This window comes from Eschrichtius robustus, chromosome 10, assembly GCF_028021215.1.
Source record: "Eschrichtius robustus isolate mEscRob2 chromosome 10, mEscRob2.pri, whole genome shotgun sequence".
Taxonomy (NCBI): domain Eukaryota; kingdom Metazoa; phylum Chordata; class Mammalia; order Artiodactyla; family Eschrichtiidae; genus Eschrichtius; species Eschrichtius robustus.
The window spans coordinates 47,021,360-47,047,947 of record NC_090833.1 but is presented as its reverse complement, the minus strand read 5'-3'; the positions used below and the strand labels follow the sequence as shown (position 1 = coordinate 47,047,947).

General features: G+C 37.4%; 1 protein-coding gene across 5 annotated transcripts in view; it reads left to right on the top strand.

Annotated features, from left to right (window-relative positions):
* TMC1 (transmembrane channel like 1) overlaps nt 1-25,901 on the top strand; it is a 374,801-nt gene extending 348,900 nt beyond the window's left edge. For all 5 annotated transcript variants that reach the window (XM_068553355.1, XM_068553357.1, XM_068553356.1 and 2 more), the window contains 6 exons: nt 8,367-8,434; nt 13,327-13,566; nt 18,317-18,442; nt 21,888-21,966; nt 22,074-22,125; nt 25,759-25,901. In XM_068553355.1, the coding sequence (XP_068409456.1) occupies nt 8,367-8,434; nt 13,327-13,566; nt 18,317-18,442; nt 21,888-21,966; nt 22,074-22,125; nt 25,759-25,781 (588 nt within the window). In that variant the 3' untranslated portion in view covers nt 25,782-25,901. The remainder of the gene's footprint in view (nt 1-8,366; nt 8,435-13,326; nt 13,567-18,316; nt 18,443-21,887; nt 21,967-22,073; nt 22,126-25,758) is intronic.
* The last annotated feature ends 687 nt before the right edge of the window (nt 25,902-26,588 follow it).

The following is a 26,588-nucleotide window of genomic DNA, read 5'->3' as shown; positions in this document are numbered from 1 at the left end:
TGCTGATAAGAGGATACACAGATGTAAAAGCTGTAAGCTTAAGGAGAGGTTGCAAACGTGGGCCCGCAGGCTAGATTCAGCTGACAGATATTTTTTTCTCTCGTCTGCAGTGTTTTTTTTGTTTGTTTGTTTGTTTGTTTTTATAAGCTAATATTTTAAAGCTTGGAGTTTTACATTTAAAAAATATGGATTTCTTGGGACTTCCCTGGTGGTCCAGTGGAAAAGAATCTGCCTTCCAGTGCGGGGAACGCGCGTCCGATCCCTGGTCAGGCAACTAAGATCCCCCATGCCGCGGGGCAACTAAGCCTACATGTCACAACTACTGAGCTCACACGCCTCAACAAGAGAGCCCGCGTGCCGCACACTACAGAGCCCACGTGCTCTGGAGGCTGTGCGCCACAAGTAGAGAGAGAAAACCCGCACGCCACAACTAGAGAGAAGCCCGCGTGCAGCAACGAAGAGACCACGTGCTGCAACGAAAGATCCCGTATGCTGCAACTAAGACCCGACACAGCCAAAAAAAAATTTATATATATGGATTTCTTGTTTTTCTTGACGTATTGAAAGGCCTGACAACATTAGACCCGTATTCCCACTCTGGAGAAATTGGCTGGAGCTGAGGAATTACTGCCCTCTTCTGGTGGAACATTCATTCACCGATTCCTCACACCCTTTGCTACCCTTTAATCCTGCAAGCTCCCGTTGTCAGCGCAGAGCAGGAAATGTAATTGCACATTGGAGAAACCACTGTGGGAGAGATCAATAGAAATACAAAGACAGGATGGAGCAAGAGACATTTGAGCCAAGTCTTGAAGGAGGATCAGAACTTCAAAAGACTGAGCTGGAAGAAAGAATTCTCAGTGGACGGACTGATGGAAGGCAGGGCCCAGCAGCTGGAAAGTATGGGTGGTGCAGGCAGAGATGCAGAAATCTAAAATGGAGCTGTTTTAGAGGATAAGAAGCTGATGAGAATGTTTCTTTGATGTTCTGGACTTACTAATTGCCAGTATGAGTCCAGAAAGTACCTGTCGTGAAGCAAAGGAGAACCTGAGATGGGCAGAGAAGATCCTTTTAAGAATCCTTTCAGGAATGAAAGAGAAAAATGTGTCCATTTCTGCCACCAAAAAAAAAAAAATTTTTTTTTTCTGCACTTTAAAAATAATACCAGTTCATTGTTTAAGAATCTGGAAAAGGCAATATAAGCTTAATATGGAAATAAAAATCACAGGTAATCCCACCACTCATGACATTACTTAGTTAATTGAATTGTAGAGTATTAGTATTTATTTATATGTAGATAAACAAGTACTATAGATTTATATATAGTACTATAGATTTTTGTAAAAATATATTGGCATGTATCCTATTGACTAGTTACTTGCTTTTTATCACCTAACAGTGACCTTTTCTCTATGTTATTAACTGGTCTTTTATAATTTTTAAATGGCTGTGTGACATTCTACATATGAATGTGCAATAATTAGTTATTTTTTATTTGTTGTTAGTTGACTGTACCTAATGTTTTGTTATTATGTTAAACATTGTGATCGTATTTATTTATAGCCATGTAGATAAATATCTCCGTAGATAAATCATAATCTTATGCAAAACTTATTTCCTCATCAGAAATTTCTCTAGGTTGAATTGCTCAATTATAGAGAAGATATTTTTGAAAAAGTTCATTCACTTTTATAACAATAACTAACCTCTATAAAGTCTAAACTCTGCAGACTCCAGCATTAGATTCAGAGATTCACTGAATGTTAAGGTTAGGTGGAGTTTTGACAAAATCAGTCATAATGCTTTTATTTTACATATAAAAAATTAAGAGTCTGAATTGGAGTTGCCTAAGTTTATATAGCCAGTGAATAAATAAGGACAATGAAGTATCCTTCTGGAAAAGCCATTATGTTAAATATACTGAATTATACACTGGTTATATCTGAGTAAATTGGGTTAAAAGTGACTCTGTATATTTTCCAGTTATAAATTCATGGCCAAAGTATTACCACAACAAACCTATGAAGATGAATTGAGGTGGGAAAATTACTGGCTAGGAGCAGACTGTTAGACCATGTAATGTAAGTTAATCTTTCCTAAGACTTCTCTGAGCATAGCAGATAGTTCTCAATGTTTCTAAAGAGTTCACTGACTCATGGGAGTGGAACGGTTTGCTCCCAGAAAGGATTTTAACCACCCTGATTCAGCAAAACCTCCCTCAGTCCTCTTGTAAACTCTGGGTTTTCTGCAATAGTTCAACACAGAATGCCTTTAACTCTCACTTTAATTTATGTTGACACCATCCTTGCCATTTGTCAATGAAGTAGGTAAATAGTATCCAGGAAGAAATGGATTGAATACATGGCATGGGGTAAGAGTATGTTCAATCAAATTAAAACCTCAGCTTGTTTAAACCTTGCTTAAAGTCACATTTTAAGGTGCTCCTTGTTGAATTTATGTGAATGGAAACTATGGGAGATTTTCCTGAGATCTGATGGAGTGCAAGATTACCCATAAATAAGAGGCATATGATTCACAGACCATCAGAGTATATTACTAATCATATTACACTGTATTATATTTTTATGTAGAGCTTACCATGTGTTAGAACATCTACAAAATACTTTACATATATTATTCTGTGTAACCATACCAGCAAGGCTATGAAGTAGATAATATTTTTCTACTTTACAGTAAACTGAGGTTTAGAGATTTTTAATAATTTGCTCAAAGACATATAACTGGTCAGTGGTGGAGGTAGGACTGAAATCCACATCTGATTGACTTCAAAGCCGTCAACCAGATTTCCATCATATTGAATTTTCACTGTAATGCTTACCCCTAGAAATTTCAAGGACTCTGCCAAAGCATGACTAATTCATGAGCCAATCCGTAGCATTTGTAAGTCAAACGCTTAGACAGGTTTCTTGCTGTAGAATGGAATTTGCAGGAGGGGCTGGGATATAGAATTAGGAAATAAACTGATATTCCCTTTCTGGGAATGAGGTACTATTTAACAGTCCAGGAAGATGGCATGATAAAGAATCAGTAAGAAGTCATGGGTATTCAGTGAAGGTGTGAGAACATGGGCAAAGGGACAGAATAGGCTGGACTGGACGGAGTCTATCTGCAGGCAACTAGGGTTATAGTGCAAAGCCCTGAGGTGCTGAATCAACCGAGTAGATGAGGGTTGGATTTGTTCTAGGTTAGTAGTTCTCTAATTTGAGCATACATCAGAATGCTCTGAAGGCACATGAAAACACAGAGTCTCTGATTCAGTAGATCTGGGGCAGGGCCTGAGAATTTACTTTACTAAAAAGTTCCCAAGTGTTGATGCTGCTTCTGGTCTGGGGACCACCCTTGAGTGCCATTGCCCCAGTGCCACAGGCCAGGCCAGCCTGCAGCTCTGAGCAGTGTGATTCCAGCTGTGGGAAATGAGATTTGTGTGACGAAAGTCAGGCAGGTCATTGCAATGACAGAATTGTCTCTGAGATCCTGAATTGCATTTCACGATATCCAGAGGTTGACGGTTTGCCCCAAATAATTAAACTTGCAGAGAGAGGATGGGTTTTCTCAGGCCTTTTAGTCCAGTGAGCACCATATGTCTTCCTTCTGGATAGATAACTGACTCTAGCCCACCACAAACAAAGGTCTAAAAATAAAGCAAGAAAATTTCTAGTTCCTTGACTCTTACGGACCCCAACCCAAATCCAAATTGGCTGCTCTGTTGCTGGCCCCTAAAAATCTTATTACGTGTGAGCAGCCCTTAGGGACTTTATTACACTTACTGCATCTGAATCATTATGTTAACTCGGGTTACAAGAAAACCTGTTTTTTCTCAAGCATCATTTACCTTTAAGCTTTTTATATTTTAGAGGCAACACTTTGCAAATTGATTTACACTCATATTATTAGTGTATTGGCTTTAAAAAAAAAATGAAACTATAGTATGATCTCATATTTTTAAAAATCCACCTCTAAAAGAATGAGCCTTGAATTTCATACCCTGTGTGTGTGCGTGTGTGTTTGCTTTCTTACATTTGTTTCGTTTTTAGAGTGGGAGTTTCTGAGTTTAATGAATGGAGTATAAGTTCCATTTTTAAGGTGTTTAGAGAGAAGCAATTTTTTTTTAACATTTATTTATTTGGTTGCGCTGGGTCTTAGTTGTGGCAGGCGGGCTCCTTAGTTACAACTCACGGGCTCCTTAGTTGTGGCTCACCAGCTCCTTAGTTGCAGAACGTGGGCTGCTTAGTTGCAGCTCGAGGGCTCCTTAGTTGTGGCACGCGAACTCTTAGTGGCAGCATGCATGTGGGATCTAGTTCCCTGACCAGGGTTAAATCCGGGCCCCCTGCATTGGGAGCGTGGAGTCTTAACCACTGCACCACCAGGGAAGTCCCAAGAAGCAATTCTTTAATAACTGAGTCAACCAATTACAGATTTTAGATTAGAAAGGGATCTTAGAAATTATCTAGTTCAGAAGTAGGCAAACTTTCTCTGTAAAAGATTGCACAGGGGCTTCCCTGGTGGCGCAGTGGTTGAGAATCTGCCTGCCAAGGCAGGGGACACGGGTTCGAGCCCTGGTCTGGGAAGATCCCACATGCCACGGAGCAACTGGGCCCGTGAGCCACAATTACTGAGCCTGCGCGTCTGGAGCCTGTGCTCCGCAACAAGAGAGGCCGCGATGGTGAGAGGCCCGCGCACCGTGATGAAGAGTGGTCCCCACTTGCCACAACTAGAGAAAGCCCTCGCAGAGAAACGAAGACCCAACACAGTCATAAATAAATAAATAAATAAATAAAAGAACGTGAATTTCTAAAAAAAAAAGATTGCACAATAAGTATTTTCACTTCTGCAGGTATGTTATTGTGGTGTAGTGAGAAATATATATTTTGGTCTTCATTCCAATTCCCGGCTGGAGCGCTTAAAATTTTTGTAATTTACTAAGCAATGGTGGTGCTAGGAACATCTTTTGTTCTTATATTTGGTCTTTAACCCTGGCTCTTGATGCAGAGTTCCTAAATTCCTTGGAATATTGTGGGTGATAGGAGCATTATTTGTTCCAATGAGGCAGCTCTTGGTGGGCTCCTGGATAGCTTCAGTTTGGGGGCTGGTCAGCAGAAAGACCTGGCCATAATTAGAAGCTTGGAAATTTCAGCCTCATCCCCCCATCCTCCAGGGAGGGGAGAGAGGCTGGAGACTGAGTTAACGATTGATTTTGTCCCTGTGATGAAGTCTCCATAAGAATCTCTGAACCCTGGGGTTTGGAGAACTTCCACGTTGCTGAACACATTGAGGTGCCAGAAAGAGGGTGCACCTGGAGAAGCAAGGAAACTCTGTACCCTTTCCCTCGTACCTTGCCCTATGCACCTCTTCCATCTGGCTATTCCTGAGTTGTATCGTTTTATAATAAACTAGTAATCTAGTAAACAAACTGTTTTCCTGATATCTGTGAGCTACTCTAGCAAATGATCAAAGCTGAGGAGGGAGTCGTGAGAATCTCCAGTTTACAGCCAATCCGTCAGCATAGGTGACAACCTGAGCTTTCGATTAAAGTGTGAGGCTTTCGTCTAAAGTGTGGGGCAGTCTTGTGGCACCAAGACCTTAACCTGTGGGATCTGTACCAACTCTGGACAGTTAGTGTCAGAATTGAGTTAAATTGTAGGACATCGAGACGGTATCCACAGAAAGTTGGGGAAATGCTTGGTTTGGGGGAAGAACCTATACATCTGTGTCAGAAGTATCTTGAGTAGAGTGTAGTCATAGAGGAAAACAAGTGATTTCCCTTGCATCAGGCCATATGGTCTCTGTTGTAACGATGACATTCCTGTTTTCATCCCAGACAGCAATAGACAATACATAAATGAATGAATGTAGCTATATTCTAAAAAAACTTTATTTACAGAAATTGATGGTGGTCCAGATTTGGCTCATGGGTCATAATGCACCAACCCCTGATCTAGTTCATTTCATTAGTTTATCTGTGAGGAAACTGAGGCCTGAATTGATTAGTGACTGGCTCAGCTCACTCGGCGAGGAAATGGCAGGGCAAAGTCTCATACTTGAGTCTGAATCCCAGATGAGTGTCTGTATCACAAAACCGCTTGTCACAGTAGGGAGTGTGGAGGTACCCTTTCTCTGCATCCGGTCAATCAATTTATGCATCAAAGATTTTATTCCTCCAGCTGCCCCTGCTGCACACACAGTATGAAACCAAGGGTTCCTAGTGTGTCCTTTGTGCTTTTCTGGTCACCTGGTTATAAAAATATCTCATCTCAAATGGCCTTTAAGAGGTTTGTATGCTTGTGAGAATAAAAGAAATGTACTTCTAAAAGTCTGAATTTTTTTCATTTTCCTTAGTTTGGTGGGCTAAATCTGACACTCTTCTAAAGAGGCCAAGGTTGAAGGTTTGATTCTTAAACGGACACAGAGAAGAGGTGTTCCAAGGCCACAGATGGTGCAGACCACCGACTGAGCATTTGTCACATGTGTTCTGTGATCTCGCAGGGCTCCAGGAGAAAAGGGGAGTTGATCCAGAGCAAAGTGCTCCTGGGGAAAGAGAAAGACTCAGAGCTAACGTTTCTCCAGATTAGAAGCAATTCATTTTCCTCATTTTCCATGAAAACCACACTTTTTTCATTGTTGATTTTAGAACAAAAACTGTCAACCTAACCTCTTTGCATCTTATGAACATTAAGCTTCTTGATGATCTGCAAACTAAGTGAAACACTTTGTATATTCTTTAGTAGTATCTTGAGTGAATTTTTGTTGAAATCATCTGTCATCTTTGTCCTCCTTATATAGGGTTATTTATTTTTTCATTATGTATCATATTATTATTATTATATCTTGCTATTTAACCATTCTTGTTATGTCAGACTTGGCATCTACTCCCTGAATCTGTTACAAGGCACATCGCCCATACCTTTCAGTTAACTAGGAGAGTACTGTTGCCTTTTGGGAAATGAATTTGATGCCTGGATTCAAGAATTCTTGAGGCAGAGTGTTCAAAAATAGTGAAAGATTTGTTGGGGCTCCAAATCAGAGACCTATTCTATTTTCTTACAAATATATTTTTGGGTGCTTGGGTTTAAGAAAAACTGAGGCACTCTCAGGTTGTTTGATTTTGTATGTGTGTGTGCGCACATGAGCGTTGTGCTGTGTGTACGTATGTGTGCTAGGGAGGGAGTTATTATGAGGATACATGTGGTCTGAAGCCACACCGGCAGATGTCAGGATCTGGGGCAGTAATCAGGTCCTGCCACTCTATTACTCTCTCTTCATGGTCCTCTCACTTTATATTTTTTGCTGTTTGCTTTTTCTCTTGTTACCAATTAGTCAATTTCCTGATTGATTATTCTCTATCTCAAATTAAATAGGAGCCAGCTTTATTGTCTTTGCTCATTAGCATTACTCCATTGACAGAGCTTTCTTTCTAAGATGCTTAATGTGTCACCAGGAAGCCTCTGGACGGGTCCTCCTAGGACAGATGCCCACCTCAGTTCCGATTGGTGTCCCCTGTGTACAAAGAACAGCCTGGTGCTGCTGCCCTGAGTAGGATGGTATCATCTAGGAGTGAACACTGGACAATGAGTTGAATAACTTCTTAAACTTTCATTGTATTGCTCTCTATATTTTTTATTGTAAAAGAAATTCACATTTTTTTAAAAAAGTATTTTAAATATGCAAAACTTAAAGAAGAAAATAAAGGCATAATCCATCACCCACATATAACAACTATTAATTTTGCTGATCATTTTTAAGTTGTTTTCTTTATGCATAGTTTCATATTGAGTAGAAAAAATAATGTATAAGTTTACATATTTTTTGTTTAACATTAGAGCATAGTTTTCTGCTGGGTATATAAATATCCTTCCAACAGTGATTGTAAGTAGCTGCAATATATATCATAGCATAGTTAAACTGTATTTACTTAACCAGTGATGGACATTTAGATGGTTTCATCTCTGCTTCTTAAAATTTGTTAGCATTTAGGATTATTTTGTTAAAACAAATTTCTAGAAGTAAATGTACAGGGTCAAAGAGGATGAAGTTTTAAAAACTTTTCATATGTATTGTCAAATAGTTTTCTAAAAGTTTGCTCCAAGTTTTACTTTCACCAGCAGGTATATGAGAACGTATGTCTCATCACACTTCCACAGCATCGAATGCCAGAATTTAAAAATGTCTTACTGTGTTAAAAAGGATGCCTTATTATTTTATCACTAATTATTTATTGTATTGATTATTCTGCTATTGCTGCTGCAAGAAAGTAGTTGCAAGTCTAGCCATACCTATATAGAAACATGAAACACTTGCCTTTCAGTTTTTGCCATTTGAGGTGCTAATACAGTGAATGTCTCCTCTAGCCTTCATACACCGAATTTGACATCAGTGGCAATGTCCTGGCTCTGATCTTCAATCAAGGAATGATCTGGTAAGCCAGATGTGGACAGTTTATCGCTTGAAGAAAGCCTCCAAGATCATTTTTACATGAAGCAGTGTAGCCTGGTGTTAGAGAAGTCCACAGTCTGTATCTAACTCAACATTTGTCTTTTTGCAAAGTGAATGGCTATGAAGAGTTTACTTTTTTTCCCTGTATTTTAAATCTTAATTCTAAAAGGCATCTGCCTGTTTTGCAGAGCACTCCTTCATCAAATACTGGGAGTCTAGGTTCTGGCTTCTAGATTATTTGAAGGCTTTTTATAGTTTCATATCCTGTGATACTAGGATCTAACAGTGAAACATTAATGATCCCATTACCGCATGTTAAGAATGAAAGAAATTAGTGTAAGGTCTTTCCAAGAAACTTATTTTATTTGCAGTCACTATTGAATATGTTTTAAATGGAATTTATAGCTACTTTAAAAAATATTAGCTCACCAAATCCAATAGTTTATAGAGATGAAATGCATGTTTTAGGAAGTTTAGTTAGAAATATGATCTTTATTTAGTAATTTGTTTCATGGGGCCATTTGCACATCAGAATTATTTCTTTTAATGTACAAAGGATTGTTATATCTTTTATTAAATGAAAGCATTTTCACTGTAAACCTTGACAGGTTAAGATGAGTTGATACAGTAGAAACCATTTTTGACTTTAAAAATTGAAGCATAGCAGGAGATTCATCTGTGGACCGTGTATCTTGAAAATCTGTCACTCTTAGTTCTAAGAACACCCCAACCCACAAGCAGTTACAACTGAGCTTCTTTATCCCATTGACACAGATCTAATATTGTGCCAATCACACCATTGTCCTAGGTACAAGTACTAGTTACTGGGGTCAGTTTTTGTGCAAGCTTCATATTTACCCAACTCCTTCAACCATAGCTAGTCTGAATTGTTAAACCTTTGTGAGAGCAAACCTCTCTGCAAAAGTTAAAATGATCTTGCTTCAGTTATATAAAGACCACAGTCAAGGGCCTCATCATTCCTGCCTTGGGGCCTGTCAGATTCCTGTGCCTCACTAGGTCAATCAATATGAAGAGAAGACTATAAAAAGATCCTCCTCTCCATTGTCAGGTATGTTTAAAAACGTGATTCCTGTTCCCTTGCTTTCTAAATTTTACAGGTTATGGCTTATATGTCCAGAGAGTCATTAAGGAGTGAAATGCATCCTTTCTTCTCCAAGCAGGGAGGAAAGTCAAGGTGGCTCAACATGTGACTATCACCAGAGATAGCAAAGGGCTCAGCTTCCAGATCTTTCATTTCCTGTAGGGGATTCTGCTGTCATGGCAGAAAATGGCTAACAGTGCTATTGGAGTAATGAGAAACCACTGCCTTATATCAGTTTTAAAACTCCCTGGCTCTTATGCAGAGTGTCATAAATCCCTCAGGCCTGGCGTGGCGCCATTTGTGCAGACATATGCTGCATGTCTATTTCTTGTTCTTTCATAGTGAAGACAAAAGATTGGCCTAGAAATTTGTTTTCATTGTCAGCAAAGCTCTTATAATTGTGTCCTGATTTGTTTCACTTGTAATCTTGCACCTGTTTAGTCCACTGTTGTTCATATTGAAATTCTTAAATATCTAAACAATCTTCTCCAGTTTTCTCATGGGCAGACCCATCATCAAAATCTTTGCAGTATCATTACACTATCACTTTCTATGTATTCAACCTTCAGATATTGGTCAAATATTGCTTCTGGTTAGTTTGAAGAGGACTTTAGAAAGTGATTGTGTTTTTTGAGTGTACTAAGATATTCACACACTTCCCAGAGTTCTAGAAGCAAAATATTGAATAACTATTATTCCCCTTCAGGTCAACCCTTTGTACAAATGGTGTTTTCCTAACTGCCAGGAAGTTGGTGACAGGGTAGGGATGCGGTGTGGGGACTGTGTAGTCTAGGTTTAGAAGGCTCCCTTGTACTCACACATGTAATCCACTATTTTATGAGGCATAAGGATCTGATGCCTAAGTATGGCCATTTGCTACAGAAATGATCAAAAGAGGATGGAGATTTTGTGTTCAATTTTATTGGTTTGTGACTGGAGACATTCAATAACTGCTTTAGGAGTTTCTGAATAATGAAGGTTATTTACACCGATGTTATTAAAGTCAAACAATTATAGGTAACATCCATTTTGTTATGAATTGGCTGATATGATCAGTAAAACTATATTACACACGTATTTTTAAAATAGCGTAGGTTTTGTAATCATATTTTTAAATGATGAAAGCATATCATATCTCTACTCTATCAGAGCAGGATGTAGCTGAGGCAGAGCACACACAGTGCCAAAGAAGATGGGTTTAGACGTTGTTCCAATGCTGTCTCCTGTATCTCCCTGCCAGTCTTGTCACTTTCTGCTACCTCATTTTCTCACTTGATCAAATGTGAATAATTTACCTGACACATACCGTGTCACTGGAGCAATAAGGAGAGCTAAATAAAAGAAGCTTTCATTTGCTTTGATCTTCTTGGAAGAAAAGCATTTTATAAGCCTACGGTATTACAATGATCTTCAACTGACAGATGACGGGATCAGGTCTGGGTAAGGGACTTAGTGAGCTGAGCTGATTAGTGAGTCACAGGCAAAGACAGAATGAGCTTTAAGATTCAGATATCACTGTGCCGGGATCTCTTTTTCTAGGATAATGTTCTTGAGTCATTTGTTCAAAATGCCTATGTGATATTTATTTTGAAATTCTGAAATTTATTTATCTATAGATGCACTTACATATATGCGTGTACATATGTGTGCATACAGATAAACAATGCATGCCTATGTATAGGTACACATATATGTGGCTTTAGGCAAAACTGTATCTTAGGATAGACTAGACTAGGTTGTGCAGCAATTAAATACAACCCCCCAAATCTTAGTGGCTTAGAAAAGGAAAGTTTATGTCTTATTTACACCGTATGTCCAATGTGAGTTGGTAAAGGACTGTGCTCCTGTTAGTTACTTTCGCTGTGGAGTCATAGACTGTGATAGAATAGGATCCATCTGGAACAGCACTGGTCAGAGCAGAGAGAGAAGAGAACAAAAAACCCTCCAGCGCTCTTAAAGTTTCCATCCCATAGTGAGACACTTCATTTTTATCTCTATTTTACTGGCCAAAACAAATCACATGGCCAAGCCTGACTTTTAGAAGGGGGCAAGCACAATCATCTGCAAGCATATTACATTACAAACATTGGCATTTGGGAATATAATCTAGTGCTTTGTAATTCTGACCCCTCAGCTGGGACTGTCACTCACTTACTTGCTCATGTTTCTGGGGTTCCAGATTCTCTCTTGCTATCCTGTAACCAAGATACACAGTATTGTTCCAAAGTTTACCCTCATTTAAAAAAAAACTAATGAACTTTATATCTTGGAGAAGTTATAGGTTCACAGCAAAATTGAGTGGAAAGTACAGAGTTCCCATATACCCCCTGCTCCCACCCATGCACAGCCTTTCCCACTGTTGACATCTTCCACCACGCTGTACCTTTGTTGTAATTGATGAACCTACATGGACAAATCATCATCCCCCAAAGTACATACCATTTTTTTAATAGTTTAACTTTCTACAAAGTCTATGGTCAATTCAGTATGTTAAAATGTTTTTCAGATCTGTTATATGGAAACCTATCAACAACACAACACAAACTGTAGCAGGTTAGCACTTTTCAGTGAAATGGTTTAATGTTGGATTGCACAAGTTCAATTATAGCCGAAACTAACTTCTTCATCTAACTCAACCCCCCGCCCTCCATAATATACCAAATTTACATTGGATTGATTTAAAAAATTATTCTACATAACCAGGAACTATAACATGTAAACCCTAACTAGAATTGCTGAAGGTTTTATTATATTTGGGACAGTTTAAAAGATAGGATTCTGCTTATACTTCTGAAATAAGTGTACATGTATCCTTTTTTGAGTTTCGGATTAATAAATTGCCATTATGGTGCTTTATGGTGCTGATGGATTTTCTCATCAAAGAAAATTGAAATTTATTTTGTTGAAATAACCACTGAAGCCATCAAGTAAGAGTGACCTCACCCAAATGGTTCCTGTTTAAAAGTGGCATTTTAAAATACTTTTTAAAAATCTCATGTACAGATCAGTGGATTTCCTGGACAAGCTAAAATAAGAAAGTAAACAGATAAACTAAATTAAATGGATGTGTCAAATTTGCATTTCAAAAACACATAAAGCTTGCAATTGAATATCAACAAAACATAGTATCTTATTAGGCACAAATACATAATTCCCATTGGCTCTAAAATACCATAACAGCCCCAAATAGAAAATAACATCAGAAAAACTTACTTTAACATTTTCTCTTTCATTAAGTAAAAATTAATTAGCTATGACAAAATAATTAATGCACATATGCAGTTTATTTGAATATAATGGGTGGTTTTAAGGGTTAATTATAAAAAAAGCTAAATTTTTATTAATTTTTAAAAATTTTTGGGCAAGTTTTTTTTAAAGCTAAATTTTTAGATATATTAATCAATGATATGAATATTAGGGGAAAGTAAATTTTTTTGAGAAGTAGAAGAGAGAAGTAGAACAAATGTAATACACTGTTTGGTCTGTTGTAGTTTAAATTTACTAATGCTAAGTGGATATAGTTAGCGACCAGCTGAGTTTCTGTGAAAGACTTAAGTACACAGTATCTGCAATAATGGGGAAGCTGGTAAAATGTGTACAGGAGATGGAAATAGAAGTAGTTAAGTTTATTAACATGAAGGGTTTATGTGATTGAAAGTGGCAACACATTTTCTGCCTTTGGCAAATAAGCGTGATGTAAAATAACTAGGCAGTGTGTGACTTTGCTGTGGACTGAAGCTCCATGGTGAGCAGAGCTCTGTTTCTCTTTCCAGGATGGGCTCCTTCTTCGCTCCCAGCCTCCCGGGCATCAATATCCTTCGGCTCCACACGTCCATGTACTTCCAGTGCTGGGCTGTGATGTGCTGCAACGTTCCGGAGGCCAGGGTGTTCAAAGCTTCCAGATCAAATAACTTCTACCTGGGAATGCTCTTGCTCATCCTCTTCTTGTCCACCATGCCCGTCCTGTACATGATCGTGTCCCTCCCGCCATCTTTCGATTGTGGCCCCTTCAGGTTCTTGCCTTTGCAATTTCTTTTGGGCAAAGTTTTCTTTCAGGGGTGGAGATGGGAATGGTCACTCGTTGTATAAGCTATTTTTTTTCCCCCAAACAGTGACATTTTGGTCTGTAGGAAGGAGCTCTTTTGGATATTCAGGCTCATTATGTGACATGGAAATTCTTAAGCAAGATCCATCTATTGATATTTTCTCACTTGGCAATCATAAAAGGGAAAATAACTGCTCCAGGCTCTGTCCGTGTAGAATATGTACACTGAATCTGAGCTCTTTCTATATAAGGAGAAAGCAAAGAGCAAGGTTTGATTACACTAGTCTGGATGTGAAAATTTTCCTGGTGCTAGGTCATCTCATTCAGACATTGGAAGCTATTGTTATTTTTCACATGAACCACCTAATTGAAAAAATAAAGGGAAGGAAGGGAGGGAGGGAGGAAGGAAAAAAGAAAGATTATTCCACAAGCTACCTAGGAAATGGGGTCATTATTAGATAATAATGAATATAAAGAGGGTCACATCATTTATAATCCAAATCTACATGCTAGGAAAAAATTTAAAGATGTTCCTCATGTATATTCTCCTCAAATAACAAGAATAACTCACTCAAGTCAGTAATAAAGAGTCAAGAAGGCTCTTTGATCCAACTTAGAAATATACTTTTCTACAGTTCTCTATGACAGCGTTCCCTGTGACACTTACCAAGAAAGCAAAGTTTCCAGATCTGGAGGATGGAGATTTCATTCTACCACAAGTCCCCCCAAGAATCTCTACATGTTGAGTCACTGATCAGCATGCATTTGAGTTATTTCTGCTTTTCAGTGAGAAAATGTGAATACAAAAAGCCATGTGAATGACAAGCATGATGCAATAGTGGGCATGTATAATTTCTCCTTCATGCTCTCAGACCCAAGTTATTAAATTAAAGTCAAAGTATTCTTTGCCCACAGACTTAAGTATAAAAGAAGCATTTTCATTCTAATAATAGTCTGTATAACTGCTTTACTGGACACAAAGAAAGAAAATGATAAGCCTACTGATTGAGCAAAAACAGCTGGAGTTCTGTCATACGTATTCAGGAAGCTGAAGTTGACAAGTCCTGTTCCCCCGCCCCACCCAGGTGGGGGGAAGTAAATAATGCAGACAGTGACATCTGGAGGCTAAATATGAAACTACAGTTTTGAAAGAGCAATTGGTCTTAATAAAGCTCAAGAGTATGAAGTTCAAGAGGCAAGTCATCTAAAGACTTTAGTTAATTGCAAATTACCCACACAACTAAATATCCAGGATAAGTTTTAGATGTGCTTTTAACTTTTTAATTGGAAGTGGGTCCTTCTCAGAAAAACATATCGAAGGAACTTAGTTGTCTGCCAGGGAAACCCCACAAGGTCAACACGGAGCTGGGTGGTGGTAACAAAGGTCCATTAATATTAAAAATATCATTGAGCTAGTCACATACAATGACTGCACAATTTTAGCTTTTTGGATCCTAACTCCTTTGCCTCTCTTTAAATCACACTGAGTTACTATGATTTTAATGAATAAAACTTAGTCTGTATCTAATGCATAGTATCTGACTTTGACCAACGGTTTCCTAATTGGCAAACTTTGGCAGATGAGCAGCATGTATATCACTATTTTGAGATCAAGGAAATTTAAATATTTTCAGTAGAGTATTGGGAAAGGGGTATCTCTGTCCTATTTAGATAGTCTGTTGTTCCTGGAGCAGAAGAATATATACTTGGTTTATTCCCTAGATTTTAAGGTTTAAAGCATTGTTCTGCCTTGGTAGTGAGGTGAGAAAGGATATATTAGTAGGAGACTCATGACTTACCATCCTTTTGGACCCTGAGTTTGAGGTGGTTTGACCAGCCTGCCTAGTGAAGTGTATCTGACCCTAGTTGGCACCTGGGTGGGCAGCAAATTGGTAAACATGCATTTGAGGTAGGTTAATGGGGACAGCACAGTAATGGCCAGGCTCTCCCAGGTGCATGTATGTTTTCAGGTAAGGTGGCTACAATACCTTAGAAGACCCATTCTGCAAAGCAATTTGATGAGATAGTCTAGCTTGTTCTGGTTTCATAAGAACTGGCTAGGGAGGGTGAATTTTCCAGAAAATTATTCCAGTAGGCTATTAAGTGGATTTACCTTAACAGTTTGACAATTAAAAAACTATTTCTTTGGTGTCCAGATGAAGAAAATTCTTCTAATTGCTCTACCACATTTCCTGACACTTGATGTTTCTCCCCCAGCTCCCTCACTAATAATTCTGAACAATTTATAGTTCTCTAGGTTCTCACACACCTCCCTGCTAACATTATGGTAATTATAACTTCATGTATTTTCATCTAACTGCAAAGGTAATATGTATTTATCCTAGAAAAACCAGAAATTATCGCATGAAAATAAACACTAACCAAAGACCTGAAATAACAACTCTCAACATTTTTTTGGCATTTTGTATTCTGGTTTTCTTCTTATACAGATTTTAAAAATAAGTGAGATCATAAAATATGTATAGGTTTATATTATATCGTGACACTGCTATTACATTACTCACTTGATGTGTTGATTTTTCTTAATAGTGTAGCTGACTTCTAGAGGTTAGGGACAGAATATTTTCATCTCTGTGAGTCAAAACACAGTAGAGTGTTGGCCAGTAATTTGAGTTAATGAATGAAGAATGACTGTTTGTTGTGCACTAAGCACTAGAGGAGATATAGGTGTACATTGGGCATTGATTCTGGCCAGGTGGACCTTTCGGTCTGGCTGAAAAGACAGACATAGACTATTCTAATTAGGGTGGATAGAGCTATGCCCAAGAGAGCTATAGATTAAGTTCAGTAGCATTTCACTTGGCTGTATACTCGCAACAGGCTGGAAAGGACTTCTGGGAATATGATGAAGTGGCATACTTTGGTTCACCTGTCAGAAAAAGGGAGTGCCAGGATTTGTAGATGCTTCTATAGTTTGTGTATAATAAAAGATCTGGACTCCTGGTAAGAGACCTGTCCTGGAAAAGGCACCCAAGAATCCTCAGAGATACTAATAACTTCACATTTCTCATACACTGGATGCAAAGAAGACCTTTCTGGGTAGGGATGATTTTGTAAAATTCCAGTTCCCTCATTCTGACATTCATCAAACACAGCCCTAGAGGCTGGAGTAGGGGGGGTGGATTGTCTCATTTTTTCTCATCCTCCTTGCCTGTCTCCTCATTCTGGCTGTATTCCATATGTCAAGGTGAAGCATGGTCAGCTAGAATGGATGAGGAATAAGAAACCTTAGTGCAATAGGTTGATATAATCTTAAATTGTCAGTAAGCTTCATTCGCCCTTATGTATCATAGGTCTTGCTAATTAGTGTGTAGATCTATAATTTGTGAAGCAAAATTTATACCTCTGTAGTCCAGTGACTCCTGACAAGATACTTGAAGTCACTCTCAGTCTATTAAAAGATACTGGAGAGAAAAAAATCTGATCTGGAACTTGTGGGTCATATTCAATTAGTAGTTAAGAATGTATAAAGGTCAAAAAACAAAAGTGAAGCCAAAATATTTTACTCAGTGTTATGCCAACCTTTATTCTCATGATACATACAAATTGCTGATAAATAATGTAATATCTTTTCTGAAAATTACATCATTTCATAGTAGAATCAATATGTATATACAGAAAAAAATAATTTGGCATGATGGGTGTTACCTGATAATGCTGAATATTATATACTAAGTTAAGACAGACATCCTGCTCTCATTTCTCTAGTTTGTAGGGGCTGAGAACAAACTCACTAAGGACCTTTGCTTTTTAGGCTTGTTTTCTTTCTCTTCCCATTTTCTGTTCTTAGCTGGTACTCATTAGGGCCCGTCCAGAAGAAATACTGAGAGAAAGGGTTCAGCATTCAGTGCAGTTACCTATTAATAGCTCAGATGAAAGAGGTCTGGTGGAAAATGAGATAGAAGCTATAACATGGAAAGAGATATTAGATTATTTGTGGATTTTATTCCATTAAGCTATTCCTTATGCTCATTTCCAAGGCTAATTAAAAAAATTGAGCACACTATTTGTTCAGCCCAAAGAAAGTATTCTCATGTAAGAACAGCTGCTGAGGAGTAGACTTACAAGCTATTTATAAAAGATATTTTCATACATATATAAGGTATATTTATATTTTATATAATATATTTGTTCTCAAGTAACCCAAATCTTAGAAGTATAGCTTTAAAAAATCTTCTCCTGGAGGGGAGGGATAAATTGGGAGATTGGGATTGACATATACACTGCTATATATAAAATAGATAACTAATAAGGACTTACTGTATAGCACAGGGAATTCTACTCAATATTCCATAATGACCTCTATGGGAAAGGAATCTTAAAAAGAGTGGATATATGTATATGTATAACCGATTCACTTTGCAGTACACCTGAAGCTAACACAACACTGTAAATCAACTATACTCCAAAAAAAATTTTTTTTTAAATCTTCTCCTAATGCTGTGGTTAATTTCCTAACTGCTTTGACTATGTGTTTGTGCTGGCATAACATTTCTCATATCTTATCCATATGTTGACAATATGAGGTCGAAGTGTCAGGAGTTGTAGCTAAACATCAGATTTCTAACCTGAAAGAGTACTTAGGCAGTGTTTGAGAAAAATTTCTAGTTTTCTTGCTATAAACATAGTTTTTACATCTTGCTATAAACATGGTTTTTACATCTGTTTTAAATGAACTTCTCTCCTTTTTTTTTCAGTGGCAAAAATAGGATGTTTGAAGTCATTGGAGAAACACTGGAAAATGATTTTCCAAGCTGGATGGCAAAGATCTTGAGACAGCTTTCTAATCCTGGATTAGTTATTGCTGTTGTTTTGGTTATGGTGTATGTGCTTTCCCTCCTCATAGAAAGAGCCTTTGTAATGTTCTTCCTGCGCCTTTTAAGTTTCAGCATTTTCAATTCTCTTTCTCCCCAGGGGTTGTGCTGTAACCTAACCAATTCAGCACTGATTACATGGTGGTGAGAGGCTAAAATTCATGAGCCATATTCTGATCCTATTGCATGTAATTTACAGCCATCTGCATCTGTCTTTGCCTGCCTAGGATTATAAGATTTGTTCCCAAGTAACCAAAATAATTATCAGTAAACAGCTACAGCAAGGGAAACATAAACACTAAATCTAATCAGCACGTCAAGCTTCCTCCCCACCCCCCTGACCTCCGTCTTTTTTCCATAAAGCATATGGCTGTGAATACACAGAAATGATGAGCCTCTAAGTTAATATTCCCCTTGAGGACCCTATAGGCTATATTTCAGGGCTAAAGGCTTAAGGGGTCTTAAAAATTACCCTGTCCTTGTTCCTAGAAGGCCATTAATAACTATGTCTGCCCACGATGATAGAATCAGAGGACCAGAAGGGTCTTGGAAAGGTCACTTAGTCTATCCTTTCAAAGTCAGAGATGATATCCAAAGGGGAACTTGAGAGGGGGCTTTTGTTCCCATATTACTTTCATTGGTTTCTGAGTCTTGGCCACCACAGGTAAACTTACATTCTAAGCAAAAAAAATATATATATGCTTCCTATGGAAGAGCTACAAAAAGTGCCCCAGTCCTTCCTTCCAAACCTCAAGGCCCTCCTAAATAAAAAGTCTAGAACTGCCACTGATCTCAGTCAAGGAGGGCAAGTATGAAGTCACCCTCGTGGACACTTTAGTGGAACAAAGCTGACACAAAGGGTTGGATTTGTTTAAATAAAGGTAAAACTAGGAAATCTCAGGGAGAGATTGGGAGAGAAATCCCAGTGGTTTAAGTAAATGAACTGGGTTCTGGGCCAAGTTGTTAGGATCGTCTCTGTGATGGTCGTGGTCACAAGCCACATCAGCGAGGGCAGGTGTCATCTTCAAGTTTATAAATTAAGAAAATGACTTGGAGGAGGGAAGGGATTTTTCCCTCAGTGAGAATACATCAAAAATGACAATGATAGGGCTTTGACAGTAAATCCAACACTCACCCCTTTACACCATGATGCCTTCTTTGAGGGAGAGCTAAAAGCCTGTAGGGATAATTAAATAGTAAAACAGATTATTTTATGTAGTACAGAACCTTGATCATGGGGTGCCATTAAGAATCTGATAGTAAATCTCTGGTGCAGATGTGTTAGAAAGTGACTTGCTGGATGCAGCCTGTTTCACCAGATGGCCCTGGAAGTGATTTTCCTTCTTAGTGTTTTTACGATATAGTGGCTTTTGAGAGCATGGCTTTTAGGAGTCAAGGCCTTTTCGTGGTAAAAAGGAGGTCTTGTTTTAAAACACACACACTCAAAACAATGTCAGATTTTATGACTATATTCTTAACTTATTGAGAGAGATTTATTTTTAAGCAAAGGAGCAACATTGTTCTAATGCCACTAATTAAAGATTTAATAAGCTGCCCCAGGGGTATGGAAGAGGAATGAACACTGCTTTTGTTCCAGGCATGATCCATATATTAACTCATTTAATTTCCACAATAACCTTAAGAAGTTGGCCTCATTAATCATATTATTGAAAGCACATGGAAGATCTGCCCCAAATCAAATAGCTAATAGGTAAATTCAAACCCATGTCTTTTTATTCCCCACCACTTATTTCCCACCTACTCATTTACAGCACCAAACACTGAATTCAGGCTGAGTGGAAATGCTCAGAAGAATTGGAAGCCACTTGTCAGAGATGGTCTACACCCAGGGCTGGCACACTTTTTCCTTAAAGGGCCATATAGTAGTTACTTAAGGCTTTGTGGTCCAAGAGACAAAATTGAGGATATTATGTAAGTACTTATGTAACTATTTTAAAATGTAAAAACCAATCTTAGTTCATGGGCCATACACAACAGGCTGAGAGTCAGGTTTGCCCCAGAGACCATAGTTTGACAACCCCTGATATAGACTGTCTAGAGGGAAACTGGCATGATATAAGGTCAAATAGATGTCCCACAAGGATGATTTTAGTTCTGATGTTCTGATTTAAAACCCGAAATTCAGCTTATTACTGATTTGATTTTTCAAATACTGAGGTCTCATCTTCAACACTTTATGGTACCCATACAGTTGGCTTGGCTTTTTATTACCTTTAATTAGAGAATGTTTACAAGCATTTTGAATTTCCCCAATGAATCATATTAAATCAGCTTGGTTGGTTTTTGGGTAACTGAGTAGAGTTTGAGCTAGTTCCCTGCAGGCGGTTTCATTCCTTTGGAGACTAAAAAATGATCTGTGAAGAATACTCATTGAAGGTGCATCTCAAGGTAGAAAAATAGTGATGGATAAATAGAGAATTACAGAATTGCGAATGACTTCTGAGGTCTTTGAGTTCTTCCTCCAAATCCAGGCACTTTTGTAAGAAAACCCTTACAATACACAGGCACACCATATTTATTGAATACCTAATTCATGCCAGATATTACACCAGATGCTTTCATGTATGTAATTTCATTCAAAATCCTATCACTTGTATAAGAAATAAACCCAGTGGAAATGATATCAATAATCTTGTTGCTAGCAGCAGATGGCTCATAAAGGTTATGATCTGGCATGTTGGTGAGTAGGGGAAATGTGTTCAGTAACCAGTTATTTGCAATAAAGGGCAATCAATGCCAGTTACGTTTTTTTTTAACCTCATTTTTTCTTTGTTTTGCTTTAAGTGAAGATGAACATGTTTATTTTTGCAAAAATGTTCGGCTGGAATTTGCTCTTTTTAGAAATGTAAATGTCACTTAAATGCCAGGACTATTCTTTTATGAAATAGTTTCTTTTGAAGGAGAGAGAAACTCAAACAATACATTCTGTGGATGAAAAAAAGCCATGTTAATTACCTATGACTATGAGGATGATAGTCTTAGTTGTAAAAGCCAAAGGAAGGAATTTAAAGTGGAAAGTCAGTTTCCTTTTTACTCTACACATTCCCTAAGCGTCAAGAGATTTTCTGTTCTCTTGGATGCCATTGGTATCGATTTGAAATGGTGTTTTCAATTATAGTTTAAAGTGATGTTAATACATTTCCAAGAAGAACCTAAAATTAGGCAGTGAGGAACATCAGACAGAGCCCTGGGCTGTGGAGGAGGAGCCTTGGGGGTCCAACTTCCCAGGTCCACCCCAGTCGCTGTGTAATTCTGAATGTACTTCTTCATCTCTCTGTACTTCAGGCTTTCATCTACAAAAGAGGTTCAGAGTAGAAAATATCTGAAAGTCACTCCAGTGCCGATATTATATGATTTAGTTAATGTAAATTTAAGAAGAATCTTGAGGAACTGAAAAATACCATAAATTTTATTTTATTTTTTTTAAATTTAGTTTGACTATCTATTATCTCAATGCTACTGCAAAGGGCCAGAAGGCAGCAAATCTGGATCTAAAAAAGAAGATGAAACAGGTAGGATACAATTTATTTCAGAGAAATATTTGTCTCTATTAATGTCAAGTAGTAGAAAACACCAGGAAATCTCATGTTCTTCCTCTCTACTATTTTTTATTATGTAGCAAGCTTTGGAGAACAAACTGCGAAACAAGAAAATGGCAGCTGCACGAGCAGGTTTGAGCTATGTTACGTTTGCATTCTTTCTCCCCTACAAACAGTATCCTCTTCCTCTTTTTCCTCTCAAAATGGGGCATTTGATGCAGAGGAGCATTACTGCCCCAGCAAGTCACCCCATACTCTTTACTGTCCGCCTTTTTAGCCCTTTTCAGGCATCATATCCAGGGGGTTTGGTTGTTTTCCAGTGGGAGAAAGAAAAGAGAAAGAAAAATTCAGGAATATAAAAGTAGCAGTAGTGATAGAAAAGGGATCTTGCAAATTGACGGACGATGAAGAAAACATCCATATACATAGTCATACAAATAGCAGATACAGATGCATAATCTCTCCTGCCCATTTTGACCATTTTTATACATAGATGGATACCCTGGGAAGATGCTAATAGTATCCTCTAGGCTCACCACTGTTGCTTTTCCAGAGCTTTCTCTAATTCGTTAACCTCTCTTACTTTTTAACCTCTTTAGTTTTTAAACTATTAGAATAAGGCATACTCTCATTTGCCAAAATTACTGATATGTTTTGCCTTGTACATGGAAAAGTGATGCCTAAGAAGTTCAATAAAAATCTTTTCCAACTCTTCCCTCATTCCCAACTCTACAACTCTTTATATTAGTGCGGCCTTTTTTCCCCCGTAAGTAATAATAATAATAATAATTTGAAAAACTCAACCCAAATTAGTTTAAGTAGAAAAATTTATTGGTTCACACAAATGAACAGAAGAGTGGTATGTAAATCTTCTGGTCACATTTTACCCCAAGTTTAGAAGCAATCAGGATTGAACCCCATTTCTCTGTGGTTCTTTCAGCACTACACTCCTTTTATGTTGGCTGACCTTTACGGCAGCAAAAGTGTATGCAGCAACTTCTAATGTCGTGTCCTTGGATTATATTAGTCTTAGTTTTTTTTTTTTTTGTCATTAAGCTACTTGTTTCTTAACTGCATTAATTTTTTTTCAGCTCTATTGAGATATAATTGACAAATAAAATCGTAACACATTTGAAGTGTACAATGTGATCATTTGATATACACATACATTATGAAAGGATTCCCACCTCCAGTTAATTAACACATCCATCACCTCACATATTTACCTTTTTTTTTTTTTGGTGAGAACGGATAAGTTCTACTCTTTTAGCACATTTCAATTATACAAGACAGTGTTACCAACTATAGTCGCTATGTTGTACATTAGATCCTCAGATGATATTCATCTTATATCTGAAAATTTTGTACCCTTTTACTAACCTCTCCCAATTTCCCCAACCTCGTATCTCTGGCAACCATCATTTTACTCTGTTTCTATGAGTTCCACTCTATTGTTAAAGCTTCCACATATAAGTGATACCATGACATGTTTGTCTTTCTCTGTCTGGCTTACTTCACTTAACATAATGCCCTCCAGGTTTGTCCATATTGTCACAAATGGTGATACTTCTTTCTTTTATAAGGCTGAATAATATTCTATAGTGTGTGTGTGTGTACACACACACACCACATCTTCTTTATCCATTCGTCCATAGATGGACACTTCGGTTGTTTTCATACCTTGGCTGTTGTGAATAATGATGCAATGAACATAGGAATACAAATGAATGATTTCATTTCCTTTGCATATCAATCCAGAAGTGGGATTGCTGGATCACATGGTAGTTCTGTTTTCAGTTTCTTGCAGAACCTCCATACTGTTTTCCATTGTGATTGCACCAATTTATATTCCCACCAACAGTGCACAGCGTACCCTTTCTTCCCATCCTCATCAGCATTTGCCATCTCTTGCCTTTTTGATAATAGACATTTTAACATGTGTAAGGTGATACCTCATTGTGGTTTTGATTTGTGTTTTCTTGACGACTAGTGATGTTAAGCACCTTTTCATGTACCTATTGGCCATTTGCATGTCTTCTTTGGAAAAATGTCTATTCAGATCCTTTGCCCATTTTTAAATTAGGTTATTATTATTATTATTTTGCTATTGAGTTATATAAGTTCCTAATATATCTTGGATATTAACCCCTTATCGGATATGTGGTTTACAAATATTTTCTTCCATTCTCTAGGTTGCCTGTTCATTTTATTTATGGTTTCCTTTGCTGTACATAAGTTTTTTGGTTTAATGTACTCCCATTTGTTTCTTTTTGCTTTTGCTGCCTTTGCTATTAGTGTCAAATCCAAAAAATCATTGCCAGGATAAAAGTCAAGAGCTTTTCCTCTAAGTTTTCTTCTAGGAGTTTTATGCTTTAAGGTCTTATATTCAAGTCTTGAATCATTTTGACTTGATTTTTGTGTATGGTATAAGTTTAATTCTTTTCCATGTGGATGTCTAGTTTTTCCACCATCATTGAGATTATCCATTTTCCATTGAATATTCTTGGTGTTTTGTCAAAAATTAATTGACCATATATGCATGTGTTTATTTTGGGCTCTCTATTCTGTTCCATTGATCTTTGTGTCTGTTTTTATGCAAATACCATATAGTTTGGATTACTACAGCTTTGTAATATAATTTGAAATGAGGAAGTGTGATGCCTCTAGCTTTGTTCTTTCTCAAAATTGCTTTGGTTATTTGGGGACTTTTGTGGTTCTGTATGAATTTTAGGATTTTTTTCCTATTACTGAGAAAAATGCGATTGGAATTTTGATAGGGATTGCATTGAGTTTGCAGATTGCTTTGGGCAGTATGGGCATTTTCACAATATTAATTCTTCCAATCATTAACACAGAGTATCTTTCTATTCATTTGTGTCTTCTTCAATCATTTATTAAAGAAATTTGTTTGTGTCTTCTTCAATCATTATATAGTGACCTTCTTTGTCTCTTGTTACAGTTTTTGGTTTAAAATCTGTTTTGTGTGATATAAGTAGAGCTATCCATGCTTTTGGTTCCCATCTGCATAAAATATCTTTTTCCACCCCTTCACTTGCAGTCTATGTATGTCCTTAAAGCTGAAGTGAGTCTCTTGTGGACATCACATAGTTGGAAGCATGTATGTCACACACATCTGCAGTGCTTTTGTATTTGCTCTAGATTGGGACTATAACTTAATATTATCAAATTAGTATTTAGAATAGTGAATGAAATATTCTGACTTCTAAGATCTGAATTCTAGTTAAGGCATATTATTATCTTTGTTTTAAATAATATAATGTTATTGCATGCTAATTTATCTGATATTTTCCCATAATTTGTTAAAAATATGTATAACCTTTGTGAAGGCAAAGACTATATCTTATTTATCGTTGTTTCCTCAGGACTTAATATAGGACTTTATATATCAGTCACTCAATAAATACCTACTAATTATCTACTGGACAATGAGGAATTCTTTTACTGGAAAAATTTGAAATGAACAAATTTCTATACTAATTACATAAGCAGTAATGAATGAATAAACATTTCAAAAAGAGCAGAACTTTTATTCTCCTGTCTTTAGAATTTGTGAGGATTTTGTAAAATATAGAAATATTTGGCAACAAATATTATAGCAACATGGAACACATTTGAAGGTATAGATTTCAGGCCATCTCATTCAGAACAATTAAGCACACTGAAATTTTCATTTACCTCTTCTTTATCTTCTTTCTCTGTCTCTTTATTTATTTATTTATTTATTTATTTATTTAATTTGAACAGCTGCAGCTGCTGGAGGCCAGTAATTTTCATGGATATTCTGGAGGCCCAGAAGTATTCCTCACCATACTGTTCAAAAGCAGTGACTTATGTGAAGGCCCAGAGAACAAACATGGAGAGTTGCTACTTCCCTGTTCTAAACCAGGTGGATTATCAAGGTCACGCTGGTCAATCAAGGCATCACCAGTCCTAGTAAAAAAAGAAGGATCTCTACCTTATTCCAAATTAGGGATTTGTTCCTGCACCACCACTTTCTCCCCTGAGCCAGTCCCCTCACATTTTCTTTAACAAATTGAGTTTAAAATTGTGTGTGATGGAGAAGTATGGATTACTGGCTTACTCGTTGGGTTAATTTTAAAACCTTTTACTCATATGGACTTTCATTTTATACATATCTTCTGGCTTAGTTTTCTTAGCCTGGAAACAGGAATATTTCACCCTCTTTTTTCTTCTAAGTTCAGAAATAGCTTTATAAAGTATTCATTGCAATCATTCGTTAACTCTTTTTTTTTTTTTTTTTTGGAAATTAACATCTTGCTTTCCCTTTTCATTCTGTCTCCCCATCCATGGTCCCCACAAATATACACCCAAAACCTTTTTATTTGCTGCTGGATTCAGTATGAAAAGGAATGGGCTTTTTAGAAGAAAAATCTCATGGGTTATCTCTTTGGGCTTCTGAGAGGTACACATAGTTTAAACCATATCAAGAGGTTTATATTAGCAAACTTTGACCTGAACTGTGTTTTCTCATCCTGATGGGTCCCTACAAGTACCAGAGCCAGAGTCCATCAGGTATGGGAATGTACTGGTGACCCACATCTTACTATATATGG